The sequence below is a fragment of the Myotis brandtii genome, unplaced genomic scaffold (genome assembly GCF_000412655.1).
Source record: "Myotis brandtii unplaced genomic scaffold, ASM41265v1 scaffold536, whole genome shotgun sequence".
Classification (NCBI taxonomy): domain Eukaryota; kingdom Metazoa; phylum Chordata; class Mammalia; order Chiroptera; family Vespertilionidae; genus Myotis; species Myotis brandtii.
The window spans coordinates 3,584,591-3,600,649 of record NW_005369967.1 but is presented as its reverse complement, the minus strand read 5'-3'; the positions used below and the strand labels follow the sequence as shown (position 1 = coordinate 3,600,649).

The 16,059-nt window shown below is 49.2% G+C and overlaps 1 protein-coding gene across 1 annotated transcript in view; it reads right to left on the bottom strand.

Moving 5' to 3' along the window:
* Positions 1-8,695: 8,695 nt before the first annotated feature.
* SUSD6 (sushi domain containing 6) overlaps positions 8,696-16,059 on the bottom strand; it is a 55,787-nt gene continuing 48,423 nt past the window's right edge. The window contains exon 5 of the mRNA XM_014549123.1: positions 8,696-14,424. Within this exon, the coding sequence (XP_014404609.1) occupies positions 14,399-14,424 (26 nt within the window). The 3' untranslated portion in view covers positions 8,696-14,398. The remainder of the gene's footprint in view (positions 14,425-16,059) is intronic.

Sequence of the window (16,059 nt, the reverse complement as noted above, 5' to 3'; positions counted from 1 at the left end):
CTGCCAGTTCCAAGTTAGACCGTGTTGAATTTAAACCTCAGCCCTCACCAGGCTGCTCCTTAAAGAAGCAGCACGAGCCCCTGGCCCAGGAGTCCCATGTCCTCACATTGCCAGACCGAGCTTCTCTCTTACCCAGCACCCTGCCTTCCTCACCAAAGGGTTCTGGCCCTGCTCCCTCCAGCTTCACTCTGGACTTGGCTTTGTTTTTCATGGACATGCTACCTAAAGCTCCTCGGGGAAGAGAACCGAATTCTATCAGGAGTCAACCACCTACTGCAACCCTGCTGCTCCAGATCAGGGCTACCTGCCCAAAGTGGCACTTCACACACACACACACACACACACACACGCACACACACACAGGCACGCACACACATACACACATGCGCACACACACCTATACACACAAACACACAAATATACATAAACACACATATACAACGGAGACACATGTACACACATACATGTGTACACACCATCAGATACACATACATGTATGTACACTCGTGGATGCATATAAACATACATATACATTTGCTCACATGCACATGCATACACACATATGCACACGTGCATGCACACGTATACACACACACAATGCCAAAAGACTCCCCAGGTGCTGTGGGGTGTTTTGTTGCCCTGATAGGACCTCCCCACCCTTTCGCACCTGAGGAAGCTGCTTCCGGTCCTCCTCCCACAGAGCCTGTTTCCATCAGACTGGTTTTTCCAGCCCCATCTTCCAGCTCCCACTGCAGCTTTAGGGGCATCTCTTGCTTTAAAACACAATTGTTTTTAAACAAATGGTTTATTTTTCTACCTTCATCTCATAGGGGGAAAGTAAACAGAGATAACAAGAAGAATCCAAATACCACCATAAGCAGACCCTGTACACCACCAACATGCCGGCATCTCCTGGCCTCCTCCTTCCTGTGCACATGCGCTTTTGTCAAAACCAAAATCAGGATCACCCCGCTGGCAGTATTACAACCTTTTTCTCACTTAGCAAAATATACCCCAAACACATTGGTCAAATAGATTTCGTGGCCATGACTTGAAGCGCCTGCTAATCAGTTATGGATTCAATTAGCAGTGTTACTGAAGCCCGGCGGCCTTTTCTCTGCGATGTTTCTTCAACACCAAAAACACAACACCGAGGGGGTGGATCGCGGGCTGTAAGCGTTGAGAAGCGTGAGACAGCTGTGCGTCTCCCTGCCCGGGCCGGCGGCTACTCGCCCCCTCCCTCTGAGCAGGGCAGCTCTTTTTGAAAGAAGCCAGCAGAACAGGCCACGACGCGGTTGCGCGATGGTAGCTGTGCTTGCTCTGCGGCTCCCAGAGTCTGCAGCTGCAGGGCAGCAGGAGTGGGGCCGGCTGCACTGACACCCTCCTTCGCAGACTGCCTTCGACCCTAAGCCTGCAACAGCCTTCCCTGCCAGTGAATAGAGTTTCAACCCCTCGTCTAAAAAAGTATACAAAATGGATAGAATATTGGTGACTGTTGAAGCTTTGTCGAACTCTTTCCTTAATTTTGAGCCTGTCTGAAATTTCCCAGGGCAGGTTTTTAAATGGGTTCTAGCTTGCCCTCACATTCCAGCTGTGCTGTTCCGCGACCACACCCCGGGGCTGGGAGGCTAATGAATACTAGGCTCAGTGCGATGAGTAGCCAGCTTGGAGCGAAGACGAATGAGGACATGTAGGGCGGGCGGCCCGCACTTACAAAGCGATTGTGGGGTGAGGAGGTGGAGGGGGATGTGGACGGAGCCGGCTGCTCTGCGCAGCCTTCGGGGCCTCTCCTGGGGGAGCCGCAGGTGCTCGCTTGCTCCTGCCTCTGGCTCAGGCGTAGGGTGCCACCGCCTGTCATTACACCTGGACCCTCTGGGAGGAGCTGCCCTCTGTACCCACGGGAGGCAGGCCGCGTGTGGGTGGCCGGAGGGTGCACAGTGACGCGGACGGGGTGGAAAAGATTTCCCCAGGGGGCATTTTCCACTTGCTCCTGCCTAAGGCACCCTTCGCCCACCCCAAGTGTCTGCTTAATGCGCCACCTGGTGGCTGTATTGCATTGATGCAGTCTCTCTCACGGGAAATGACATAAGGTCACAGATGTCTGTGAATTTCTAAAACATTAGATTCAAGTCCCCGAGAGCCCGTGGCTGCAGAGTAACTCAGAGATGCAGTGAGGGGAGCTTGCAGAAGAGACCTGGGACTGAAGGAGGACCCGGCAGTGAGTTAAGCAAACTTGCAACCTGTGCCGGTTGTGATCCACTGAACTGGAGCAGGACAGGCCAGCAAAGGTGAGACAAACACACAAACACACACACAAACAAACAAGGATGGGTCATGTACACAGAGAACTAAAACCTCTGCCTACTGGCTTTTTAAGGGTTGTTGTTGTTTCTCTCTCTCTTTCTTTTGCTTGCACAGTATTTAAAAACCAAAATAATAAATTTCTAATATCTGGTATAAAATCAAAGTTATCGTGGCTAACAATTAAAACCTAAAAACTTGGCCTGACTGGCATGCCTCAGTGGTTGAGCACTAACCCATGAGCCAGGAGGTCGAGTTCGATTCCAGGTCAGGGCACATGCCCGGGTTGCGGGCTCGGTCCCCAGTGTGGGGCATGCAGGAGGCAGCCGATCAATGATTCTCATCATTGATGTTTCTATCTCTCTCTCCCTCGCCCTTCCTCTATGAAATAAAAAACAAATACATGACTGGCATGCCTCAGTGGTTGAGCACTAACCCATGAGCCAGGAGGTCGAGTTCGATTCCAGGTCAGGGCACATGCCCGGGTTGCGGGCTCGGTCCCCAGTGTGGGGCATGCAGGAGGCAGCCGATCAATGATTCTCATCATTGATGTTTCTATCTCTCTCTCCCTCACCCTTCCTCTATGAAATAAAAAACAAATACATTTTTTAAATTAATTAATTAATTAATTAAAACCTAAAAAGATGAGCTACATTAGTAATCAAATGTCCTTCAACTGGTGAATGAATAAACCAATGATATATCCATTCAGTGGATACTATTTAGTGATTTAAAAATGACTTACTGATCATTGTAACAACATGGATGAAAACCAAATGCATTATGCTAAGTAAAGGAAGCCAGACTCTACATAATGGATGATACTAGAGACCCGGTGCACGAATTCATGCATGGGTGGGGTCCCACAGGATGGCCTGTGGGGATCAGGCCCCAGCTTGCGCCCCCAGCCTCACAGCCCCACAGCCCCACCTGGCACCCCGCTGTGGCCTGGCACCGCCCCCTCACCTGCTCCACCATCCCGCCTGCAGGGTGATCAATCCAGGCCAGGCCCCCACCCAGCTCCCTCAGCACCTGTGAGCCAGGCAGCAGCCCTGCCCCCTGCTGCTGCCTCTGGTTGCCGTCTGCAGGGCAATTGGTGGGAGGATCGGGCCTCCTGTTCGCACCCACCTTGGCCTGGCACCACCTGCTCACCTGCTCCACCATCCTGCAGCAGTTCCGCTCTCGTCGTGGCCCATCAGGGCCAGCAATGCCTCCACTGTTACCCACTGCCAGCACCTCATTGCTGACACCTGCTATGTTCCAAGCCACCCCCTGATGGTTAGTGCATGTCCTAGCGAGCAGTCGAACTCCCGGTCAAACTTCCAGTAGAACTCCCAAGAGGACAATTTGCATATAAGGCTTTTATTATATAGGATGACATTCTGTAAAATGCAAAACTATAAAGACAGAAAAAGACCAGTGGTTGTCAGGGGCTGGCTTTGAGGAGGGGTTGGCTACAGGAATACAAAGGAGTTGGGGGCGGGGGTGGTGATGAAATGGTTGATCATGGTCTTGGCTACATGATTGTATGTGTCAAAACTAAAAACCTCAAAGGGTGAATTTTACTATATGTAAATTATGTGTTAATAAACCTGACCAAACTAGTGAAACAGATAAACTCTGGTAGGAGTGATGAAGAAAAAAGAGAAAGTCACACAAGTAAAGAACTTTAAAGCTTGAGAAATATAAAAGAAGATAAGATTCAATTTTTTAAAAATCAAAACAATATCTTGAACCACTTTATACAAATGAATTTGAAAAATATATTAAAATAGATAACTTTATAGAAAAAATCATCAAAATTATCTCAATAAAATGAAAAAAACTAACTAAATCAATAATCATTCAGGAAGTTTCACTGGTAATCAAAAGTCTCTCCCACCAAAAGACACCAGGCACATATGGTTTTATAGGTCAGTTTTATCCAAATGTTAAGAAAGTAATAAATTTTATAACCTACAAACTCTTTTAGACAATTAAAGAGGGAAGCTACATGTTTCATTTTATGGGGTTCACATAGCTCTGATAGCAAAAAAGGACAAGAAAGGAAAATTATAGATCATATTCACTTATGAACATAAACGCATACATTAAAAATAGCAGTGTAGCCCTAGCTGGTTTGGCTCAGTGGATATAGAGCAGGGTCCTGGGTTCAATTCTGGTCAAGGCACATGCCCGGGTTGCAGGCTTGATCCCCAGTGGGGGGCGTGCAGGAGGCAGCCAATCAATGATTCTCTCTCATCATTGATGTTTCTACCTCTCTCTCCCTCTCTCTTCCTCCCTGAAATCAATAAAAAATCTTTTTAAAAGAATAGCAGTATATTTTAAAACACACAAGCACACATGCCCACGTGCTCTTATTATAACCAAGTAGAGTTTAGCAAGGATACAAAGATGGTTTAATAGCAATAAATTCTATCGATATTCAGTAGCAAAATACACTACATAGCTGCAGAAAAGCACTTGCTAAAATCAAACACTGGTTCATTGTTAACAACAGTCAGCAAACTAGAAATTAAAAGACAGTTTCGTAACCACATTGATGCCCACAGTCAAAGACTATGAGGGACACGGCTATAGTCACACAGATCCTGTTCCCTGGTACTTGTTGCCACAAGCGAGATTACACACCTCGGTGAGAAGATGCGACCAGGGGCTTGTGTTAAGTATTTGAGGAAGTCTCAAGGCAGCGTGGTTTTATTCTAGCTGCTGCCAGAACGTGAGGGAAGCTCTGTGATTGGATCTTTTTATTTTTATCCAGGAGCCTGCTGGTCTCCCTGGCCCCTGCCTGCTGCACAGCCTGCACCTTTAAAACCTCCCGGGACCATAGTCAAAGCCATGGGAATGGCCCCCAAAGCCACTCATCAGAGTCAGAGTCTCCAGGGCGTCTCTGCCCCTCGGCAGCACCTCCCCACCCATATACCCTTTTGAAACCACACTGAACTCGCCCCAACATCGAAACCCCTTTCACAGGCCCAGGCCAATGTTCACACTTTTAGCTCAGCCTGGGAAGCCCTCCCCCTTGCCATCCCTGTGCTGCCTGGCAAACTCCAGCTGCTACAGACCCAGCTCCAATGTCACTTGCTCTTGCACAGGCTCCAGCCAACTGCCCTTTCCCGGTGTCATCTCCCTCCTCGTCATTCCTGCAGCCTTGTTTCCTCTCCCCTGCCCTTCCTGCGTCCTTCCTCCCTACTCAAATGAAATGCCGAGTCTCTGGGCTGCCTTGCTGGGTGCTGAGGAATCCAGGGTGAACAGGAGGTCGCACATCAGGGACGGAACTATTAAGGTGCCGCGCGTGAGAACCTCAAGGACAGACCAGTGTCATGAATTCAGCCCCGCAGGCCCAGCCCAGCACAGGCCTGGCACTTTGCCGGTACTCGGGGAACATCTGTGAGATGAAAGGAATCTGTTGTGTGTCCCCCCCGACAAGTTGTAACCCCCAGTACCTGTGGATGTGACCTCATTTGGAACCAGGTCTTTGCAGATGTAATCAAGTTAAGGCGAGGTCGTCCTGGATTGGACAGATCTTAACCTGGTGACTGGTGTCCTCGTAAGTGGAGGGGAATTTGGACACAGACACACATGGAAGACACCATGGCAGACGGAGGCAGAGATTGGACTGATGTGTATAAGCCAACAAGCGACTGTGGCCACCAGAGGCAGCCCCCACTGACACCTTAATTGGACTTCTGGCCTCCAGAACTGTGAGAGAACGACTTTCTGGGGCTTTGAGCCACCTAGTTAGTGGGCAATTTGTTACAGCAACCCTAGAAACGAATACAGTGTCCAAGACTCATTGATTCCTGGGTCACATTTCTACCAGGCCCCAACCCAGGGGGCAGAAGCTGCCCAAAACTCCACTGCAGGCTGCTCTCAACTTTCCCTTCCTTTGCACCGCCTGGCCTGAGCCTCCCCTTCCCTGACCAGCAGAGGACCATGCCTCATCCGACACTAGGCGGCGCCAGCAGGCCGCGCCATCCTGCTCCGTGGGCTCCAGCGTTGGCAAAAGGGACTGAGCATGGAGAGTCACCCATGGGCCCAGCTCCCAAATCCAGGAACTGCTTTAAGATCTCAGTGAAGTGGTTTTGTCTGTCTGAGAGAGGAAATCGGATTCTCTCCCCTGCAGACTGTCCTGCCACCAATCCCTGTTCACCCTTGGCAGCCTCAGAGTTTGAGCTGCTGGGGGAGAAGTCAGAGGCCCATGACGGCCTCCCAGGTTCAGCCCTCACAGGCTGGCTGTGCTTTGGGCCGTCCCGTTCCCCTTCGGAGCGCTCTGCCTGTGGAAGTCCAGCCATTCTACTTTCACCCCAGATGCGATTCCCAGAAACAGGCTTTGGTGCTCCCATTGGTCGGGTGTGCTGGGACCTTAGTCCCACACTCCTCCCTGATTATTTAGCTTCTTTTCAAATTGCAATGAATAACTTGTACACATAGGACATTTCACACATAAGCAAGGACATCTGTAAGAAAGGCAATTCTAATTTTGGCAGGTCTTAATACAATTATATATTAGGCTGAAATTGCCCATATGTGACCTTTTCTATTAACCTGCAAAAAATGGCCATTTCATGTGATTCGTAGTTTTGTACGTTGGTACTTTTGTTCCTATAGGTCTCTAGCCTAAAAAGTCCTCTGGTTCCCACTTCTCACCCCACAGCTCCTCTTCACTCACTTCCCAAGTCATGCTGGCACTCCACTGGAGCTTTTCTTTTTGTAAAATTCTGCCTTAAGCTTTAGGTAGGGGTTTAATCTCCTGCATACTCACTGAGGGCAAAGACTGAGTCTTATCTATGACTGTGCCCTGGACCTCTAGTACAAGGCTTTGTATAAATCCTAAAAAGAAAAATTGTGGTCTTGTTGAATGAATTTGCAAATGAATGAGTGAAGAAGTGATTGCAGTGCGAGAGGGAGTGGTCATCCCACAGAGAGGCTATGGCACCAAAAGTTTCTACATCTCCTTGGAGCACAGAGGCTTAAGGGTCTCACGAGACCACCCAGAAGCCACAGCAGCCCCTGTGCTTAGTGTGTTTGGGTTGTGCCTTCACACACACACACACACACACACACACACGTACACACGCCCAGATGTTCAGCCCCAGCCAGCAGGCTTGACCTGCAAACAGGCCGCCTCTGCTGGGGAAGCCCACACTTGCTAAACCCTCTGCGCTGCCTGCCAAGTTGAGAATCATTTCCTGCCCGGGTCTCAGACAGTTCACGCTGCCCCAGATGGTCTGCTCAGGAACATTCCCATGTTGTGAAATTTCCTTCTCTGGGGGCCCTGGGTGTCATGGGAAATAGGAAATGCTGGACAGCTATTTACCTCTCGGTGTGGGATGGGACCGTCCCCAAGCCCTGCAAAGCCTGCAATGCTCCTCCACCAGGGAGCTTGGAGGAGGGACCAGGGCTGCCCTGGGAATGTGCCACCTCTTGCCCCAGGTTCAGATTAACCCCTTGCCTCAGGAACTTAAGATGAAATTATATATATATATATATATATATATATATATATGTCAAAACTGTGATGCCCCCCTAAATTAAATAAGCCATGTGTTTTATATATTCCATATTCCAATAACCCATATGTAATTCAGAGAGGAAATCATAGTTTTGACTTTTCCTCTCAAACATGGATATCTTGGCCTTCAAACTTGGACAGTTTCCAATACGTTTTTGTTATAAAGAGTTAAGCAAACATATTTTAAAAATTAATAAAACAAATGTGAATCAAAACAATATCATTTTCTTTCAACTGGTATATTTTTTAAATTGATAATTGCCAATGCTGGTGAGGTTGTGGGAAAATGAACACTGCCAATGAAAATATAATTTGGGATAACTTTCATTGTGGGCAATTTGAGGTATATCAAAAGCCCCTAAAATGTGCATTTCTCTTGATCCAGCAATTTTCTTTCCAGCAATTTATCCTAAGAAAATAATCTAAAATGCTATCAAACCATTGGTCATAAGAGTTAAAAAAAATGGCAACCTGAAAGTCCAAATTTCCAATATGATAGAAAACTTTGCAGCCTTTAAAGTGATGTAGATGAATGTTTTATGGGCTAATAGACTGTAAATTTAAAAAAACCAAAATACTATTAAAAAGGGATCCTTTTAAAGAGGAGAATACAGGGATAGAAAAAAGAACAACATTGCCAGTAGGAGGTGGTGTTATGGATTTTAATTTTCTTTCTACTGAGATAAAAAAAAGTATTACTTTGGCATATTTAAACGTTTTTAAAAAATAATTTTTATTAATTGCAGAGAGGAAGGGAGAGGGAAAGAGAAATAGAAACATTAATGATGAGAATCATCAATAGGCTGCCTCCTGCACAATGGGGATCAGGCCCACAACCCGGGCATGTGCCCTGACCGGGAATTGAACCATGACTTCCTGGTTCATAGGTCAACGCTCAACCACTGAGCACTGGCCGGGCTAAAGGTATTTTTAAGTATTCTGAGAAAGACGCTGAGAGCTTGTTACTACTTTTGTTGCTGTCTAGGGGTCTCAACTTTCCAAACTGTGAGATGGGATTCCGCAGCAGGGCAGGAAATTCTTTCTCTCTCCTCCCATCCACCTTTCTCAACTCGAGGCAACCACTTCGCAGACAGCCCTTCCCCAGCAGCCCTGCAGGTTTTGTGGGCTTTGTTATCATTGTCCCCACCCACCACCTGCCATCAAAAGGCAACAATCCCAGCGTTGACCCCATGTTGACACGTCTCCCTTCCCCAGCATTCCTTACCTGATGGGACCTGTTTCTGCCCATTTTCTACCTGAAGCTCGTTGGTTAGAACAGTCTGTAAAGGCAGAAAGGAGGTGGTGAGGCCTTTGAGAGGCAGACAGCGTCTGATGCGGTAGGGGTGGGAGTCATTTTAGAACTACCTGGGTTTGAATTAAATCCTGGCTCCACCTTGGGCAAGTTAATGCAGGTCTTCATGCCTGGGCTTTTACGTGGCCTGGGGCTGCAGGTGATAATGGCGCCTGCCTCGTTAGTTGCTGTGTGGATTCCACACTATAGGCTTCCAGCTGTGCCTGGCACACGTAAGTGGTTTTTAAGTACCAGCTATTATCACCGTTTTAAGAGTTGGTAAACTGATCTTCCCTTCACCTTCCTTGCAACTACGGCAATTATGTTTGTGCGGAGCCTCCTGAGGACTGGTGCCACTGAGATTAAGACTGAACTGTTTTCCCACCCAACACTGTGAGGTAGGAAACCAGTCACCCCGACCATTACACCCAGAGCACGAGTGCCCAGTGCATCCCTCCACTCACACCCTTACCACCTGCCGGGAGGGCTCCTTGCTGTCAGCCTGCCTCCCTGGCAATGACCTCTTCACCTCTGCGTGCTCCGCCTCTCCACTTTTTAGATCTCCAACATTCCCTCTCCCACACGGGTCTTCCATCTCTCCATCTCAGAGGATTGCTTCTTCCCCCACAGACCTACAATTTCTTCCATGGTCTCCAGGTACGGGATGCTGCATCCCCCTGAAGTCTCTCTTCCTAAGACATGGAGAGAGCTTCCCCACTCGCCCCCAATGCAGAGCTTAGTAAGTCAATCAGCTCCTTAAACCTGTCAAGCACTTCCCCTTGCTCTTAGGATAAAGGGAAGCTTCCCAGCATGGCTGGAGAGGCCCTGCCTCCACAACCTAGCCTCTGCCCTCTCCCTCAGCCCTGCCATGCAGCAGCACTAGAGTCCTTTTAGTTTCTCAAACTGGCTGTGCTTTCTGCTGCCTTTGCACCCACCCACGTAGTGTTTTGCCCCTTAGCCTCGCTGTACCGGCCCTCACATCTCAGCTTAAATGCCAGTTTGCCCAAAAAGAGCTTTGCCCGCCTACGCTCCCTTACACTTCCCCGATCACACTGTCATCAGGCACCGTTGTAACTGCCTGCCTTCCCAGCACATTAGAAATCCATGCAGGTCTTGCTCACTGCTCAACCCCAGCATGAAAACGGTAGCTGGCACACTGAGAGCGTTTTTAAAGAGAAAAATGTATTCCCACTTATGTTTGTGGTCTCTCTTCCTTGTGGCATGGACCACCTCCCTGTCCTATCTCCATCTCCTGCCAGGCACCTCTCCCCAGAGCTGGTCCTTCATCCCTTCATGAGCTCCTACCCACACACAATCTTTTCAACCTAGGGTTTCTATAAAAATTTTACGGAAGGATCACATCTCTCACAACTGCCTCATAAGAACTTTTTTTATTATTTAGAAATGCAGTTATATACATAGAATTAAAATTAAATTAAACTTTGTACAAATATTAAAATACTATCTTCACACCCACTGCAATGTACAGGATACCAAAAAATATATATAAAATAAAGCAAACCCAAACTGACTGACATCCTGCACATAGTCAATGATGCAAGTGTTGTTTTAAACCATTATGTGAGTACCATTCTGCAAGGTTCCATAGTGGTGTGATAAGCCAGGGCAGGGTGTAGTAGGTGGCCACACAACCCGCGTCCATCTCTCCTCCCTGCTTGGCAATCCAAGTGCTCTGCCCCTGCACCCTCTCCAGAGAGCTCTGCTGCCTGGCGCAGGGTTTAACTTTGAGGTTTCATTCAAAATTCTACTAGGTTTTCAACTGGAGATTACGAGTTTTCCAGCAAAGCTGAGCCTGCCAAGCAAAGTCCCTCTGAGCTCTTCACTGATCATCAGTAATGTCTGTCCCTATGCTGAGCCCCAGGAGGCCTCGAGAGAAGCTCCCAGCCAGTACATCTGGGGTTCAGCTGGAAAGCCTGCATACCACTTCCCTTCTGGGTCCTTTATTCTCTTTGAGGGGAGGGGGAAAAAAGAGCAAGGATGTAGAAATGTTTGCAGCATATTCTGCTCTTGATGTAAGCATGTAATCTGGGAATGGAAGTGACATTGTTACGGGGAAGCAAGTGGTCTGAGCGCTCAGCTGAGACTGGGAGGGAGAGGCTGAGTGCTATCGTCCCTGTGCCACCACTAACGAACGAGGCAGGAAGAAGATACCTTTGTCAGTCTTGCCATTCCACAGAACTTGGGGAGGGCGGGGGGGGGTGGAAGGCAAGATGAATGGGGAAGATAACATTAGTTCCAGTTTTATTTGCAAATGGAGTGTTAGAACACACACTGAAATGCCTTATAACCCAAAAGAACTCACAATTGGCCAGGATTCAGCCCATTTCACAGTTCACGCTGAGTGAAATGGGAACACAGCACATAAAATCCAGAAATGGCAAAAGCTAGAGCCTACTTGCTAAACTAGGGCATGGAAAGGGATGGAAATATATGTGATCTTCACCAAAGACTGGCCCTTGTAAGTCACTGGAATGTAACTGCAAGTTGCCAGGACATAAAACCTGCATTGAGTTATTAGCTCATGTGTGCAAAAAATACCTTTTCAAATAAAGTCCTTTGGTGCTGACCATTCTCCTGGACAAGCCCTCTGCTGGACTCCCCTACAGGTGAGCCCAGAAAAGCCAGGCTATGGAGTTTTCCCACCTGCTCCAGACTCCTCTGACAGCCTCCTTCCTGGCAGCTATAAAGTCCCTAACCCCTTGCAAGGGACAAAAACCCAGAAGCTCCTGGACAGTAGCAAATGGCTGATGGCAAGAAACTGCTCCAGGGAAAGAGAACGAACAGCTGTCATGGATGCCAGCAGGATGAAGCCTGGTTCCTGCACCCACAGGCCCAGAAGTGGGCCTCATCCATGCCAGTGACAAGGGAGTGAGGGGAGGAAGTGAAGAGGAGAGGTGGGGCCAAAACGGGAGGCTCCCATTTACCCTTCTTTCTTTCCTGCCGGCACACAAGTCTGGGTCTGTGCCCCCAGGACAGGGTTGATGGCGGCTGGCTGGAAGAACACTGCAGAAGGAAGGCTTTTCATTTTTCCAAGGCCTGAGCCAGTAACCTATGGGGCTGAATAATCCCAAAACAAAAAGTGCAATCTCTTAGGGGAGGGAAAATGCCAGAGTATGCTATAAAAAAAGAGTAAGATCTCTCATTAAAAGAAAAAACTCGGCTAGAATTCAGGTTTTGGATAACTGGGAATAAATCAGCAGGCTCAGCAGACTCCAAATCCCACACCATGTGCCCTGCTTTCTTTTTTGGAGGAAGACAAGGGCACCCCTGCGGGGAAGGAGAGCCCACGCATAGGGAGGCAGCTGGGTCACGAGGGACCCACCATCCAGATAGGCCCAGAGCCCATGACTGCTGGCAGGCACTCTTCTGGAAATGGCCTCTTTTGAGGCTAAGGACAGCCCCCTGGTACATTTCATCTCCCTCAAAGGCTCTGACCTCTAGTTCTGGCATCTTTGACAACCTGTTCCATGCCTAACCATGCTGGCCTGGGCTTCAGGCACAGAATTCTCAGGCTCCTGGGTGGGAGAGGGGGGAGGAGGAGTGGCTAACAGGCACAGCAGGCACTGCCCTTACCCTGAGAAAGGAAGACAAGAGAAACAGAAAGAGGCCAGGAATGAGCGGGTAGTAAAGTGCGTGTGTGAGTGGAGGCAGGAGGCTGAGAGGAGGCCATTCCCCTAATCTTCCAGGCCACCCACTCCTGGAGCTACCCTGCTTGGTCAGGTATTGAAAAAATATTGGGCTCTTTATTACTTTTACCACCCAAGAGGCTCAAGGAAGGAGCAGAGGGGCAGCATGGGGTGGGGGTGGGACCTCTGAAGTTCCCCAGCCCCAATGTTTCAGAAACAAAAGTAAATGCCACGTTTTTTAAAGATGGAAGCAGCCTGCCTGAGCTTTGCCACCCCAGCCTTGTCAGCATTCACGATGTGGCTAAGGGAGAGCCGAGAGTCGGAGAAGCATCTGGAGCACGGAGCCCACTCCTTCAACACCAGGGCCAGGTGCCAGGCTGCTCTGCAACCCTTTACCCACAAGGGTGTGTGTGTGGGTGAGGACTGCCTCTCAGCCCCTCCCCCTTGCCCAAGACAACCAGGGAGTCATCTGTCAGCTGTGAGCAGGAAGGGACAGCAGGGGAGGGCAAGAGTAAGAAAAGCAGCAGTGCAGCAAACAGCAGGACGCTTCCTGGACCAGTTACTAAGGCACGTGACTGTGGTGAGGAGGACCCTCAGGACTGGGGCTGGAGCTGCCTGCAGCTGCCTGGGGACTTAGTCTGTGCCTCTCAGGTTCCCCTCCGTCACCACAAACCCAGAACGGGCAACTTGCCCTGTCAGGAAGCAGATGGGCAGTCCATGGCATCTCAGCGAGCTCCTGTCCCAGGGATGATTCCCCTCAGAACTCTGTGGGCAGCAAGGTAGCAGGAGCTGCCGCATAAACCCCAGGTGGCAACATGCAACTTCCCCTTATACTCCAGAAAAAGAAAAGCAGAGACCAGGAAGCCACGCTGAAGTAGGAGGCGAGAACTTGCCTATTAGGAAGACAACCATTATCAGCCACCTTCCTGCCCTCCCCTGGGATCCCCTGGAAGCTCAACACAGCAGGGCCAGGAGCTGGCACCTCTGAGCTGGACAGCCGGTGCTGGGTCAGCTTTGGCAGATTTTCCACATCCTCTGTCCCCAGCCAAGAAAATGTGCCACCAGTGTCAACCAAGGGCAGGCCCAAGGACCCACACTCTTGCTCCAGTTAGTCCCTCTTGTCTCCCCAGCTCCCACTCTTGGATCTGCTCCTGATAAGCCCTCAAAGGAAACAAGCCAGACCCAGGCCCACCCCTTGTGTGGCAGGGGGCAGCAGTGCAGCCACTAAGGCTTGTAGGACAGCAACAGGCCTGCGTGACAGGGAACCTGGACAGGGTTGGGGGAAGGCACAAGTAAACACAGCGGTTCTCTGGCCCATGTGGGCTGGTTGGGGCAGCCATCAAAGAATTGGCTGGAGGGCTCCCAGAGGCCCAGGAAAAGGAAGGGTTCAGTCCGGCACATTCAAACATGTTCCCGACACAGATGGGAAGGCTGGACCAGGCAAAAAGCCAGTTCCTCCAGCTGTCAAGCAGGCAGATGGCAAGAATCTTCCTTGAGTTTCCAGCAAGGTGGGCCTGCATGCCCTCAGAGATCCATAGATCCACAGGTGGCAGCTCAGCTAGCCGGGCAGGGTGCTCAAACCCACAGGGAGAGGGAAGAAGGGCAGAGAGGACCATTGCAGAGGAGAGAGGCTGGTGGCAAACCTCATGCTTCTTTCAACAGCGGGATATCTACAGGAAGAGAAGGAAGCACAGTGGTTACCCCATGTAGGTCTCTGCAGCACACCAGATCCCACTGTAGGGGCCCTTAATTTAAAGAAATAAAATGCACTACTCATACTCTTCTAGGTAGTCTAAATCCCTCCCCCCCCCCTTTTTTTAGCACTTTTTGCTCATCTCTCCCCCTGGCTATGTGATAACATCTGAATGTTCAGGCTGGTATTCAAACCTTCTGATTTCACCAACCTGAACCCTCCTCTGCCTTAACTGCTTGTCTGGTTGCTTCTCTTTCTGTCCTAATCTCGCCCTGTGGATAGTACTGAGCTCTGTTCAAGTCCCCTCTCCTCCTAATGTCATTGTCCAGCTGTGTGATAGTGAATAACTGACGCTTCAGGTCCTGACTCCCTACGGTGCTGTCAGTCCCAGACAGCTTGGGCATGGCCTGCAACAAACTCGATAACCTATGTGTTTTGTTTTCTGAACCCCTCATTTTGGCATGTACTCTAGCATTCTTGGTTCCATTATTTTTTGAGGATAAGCCCCATCTTCCCAGGTGACTGACAATCCAAGCAGACAGAGAATGTTTTCTATTTCTTTGTATCAACCCTGAAACCTAACCTGGCACTAGGCACAAGACGGACTCTCAGAATGCTTGTTTGGTACATGGAACAAAGCTAGGTAGCAAGAAGGGAAGTCCTGGCACCATCTTGGCTCCTTAGGAAGGGCAAGGGCTGAGATTTGCACTTGGACATTTGTCACTCTGTGTGGACACACAGTATATGTGCACTTGGACAGACCGTATGTGTGGCTGGCTGCCCATGGGGTCAATGGTTTCCACCTTTAAACCTTGGTCAACAATTTAGTTGACCTTTCCTAGCTCTATATCCTAAAGAAGGAAGGCATGTTGCTAATCATTGAGAAACTCCATAAACAGGATCTGCATTCAAGAATTTCCGATTTCCTTGCTTTCGTATATGCTAACTGTGCCTGGGATTCCCTGGAAGCATAAAGCTTTCTTGGGGGCGGGGGGAGGTTTGTAAGTGCACAAGTACTTGCTGTCAAAAGGGAAGCATCTAGGTTTTGTCTGTATCCTGAACCACACTGGGATTTCATAATAAAATGATAGAGTCAATCCCAACATTCAACTCTCAAGGCCCTGGCAAAAGCAGAGATGTCAGGAGGTGTAGGTTTTGTCTGTATCCTGAACCACACTGGGATTTCATAATAAAATGATAGAGTCAATCCCAACATTCAACTCTCAAGGCCCTGGCAAAGCAGAGATGTCAGGAGGTGGCAATTTCGTTCTACAGCTGGTTTGCCACAAAGGACCTGGAGTCATCTGGGAGGCAGCATGGTACCAAGGCTGCCTAAACAGGCTTTGGAACCGATCCACCTGGCTTCATATCCCAGCTCACCAATTACCAATGGACAGTACCTTAGCCTCTTGGAGCCTCCGTTTCCTCATCCGTAAAATGAGGACAGTAGCATGTAATACCTACCTCTCAGGATCACTGTGAGGCTTAACTGAGATAGTGTAAGAAAACCACTTAGCAAAGGCCCTGGCATAGTCCTATTTAAGACAAAGCAGCTGAATGCTATGGAAAAGAAACAGGCGCCAGTTTCTCTGTCATATGACCCCACACACCT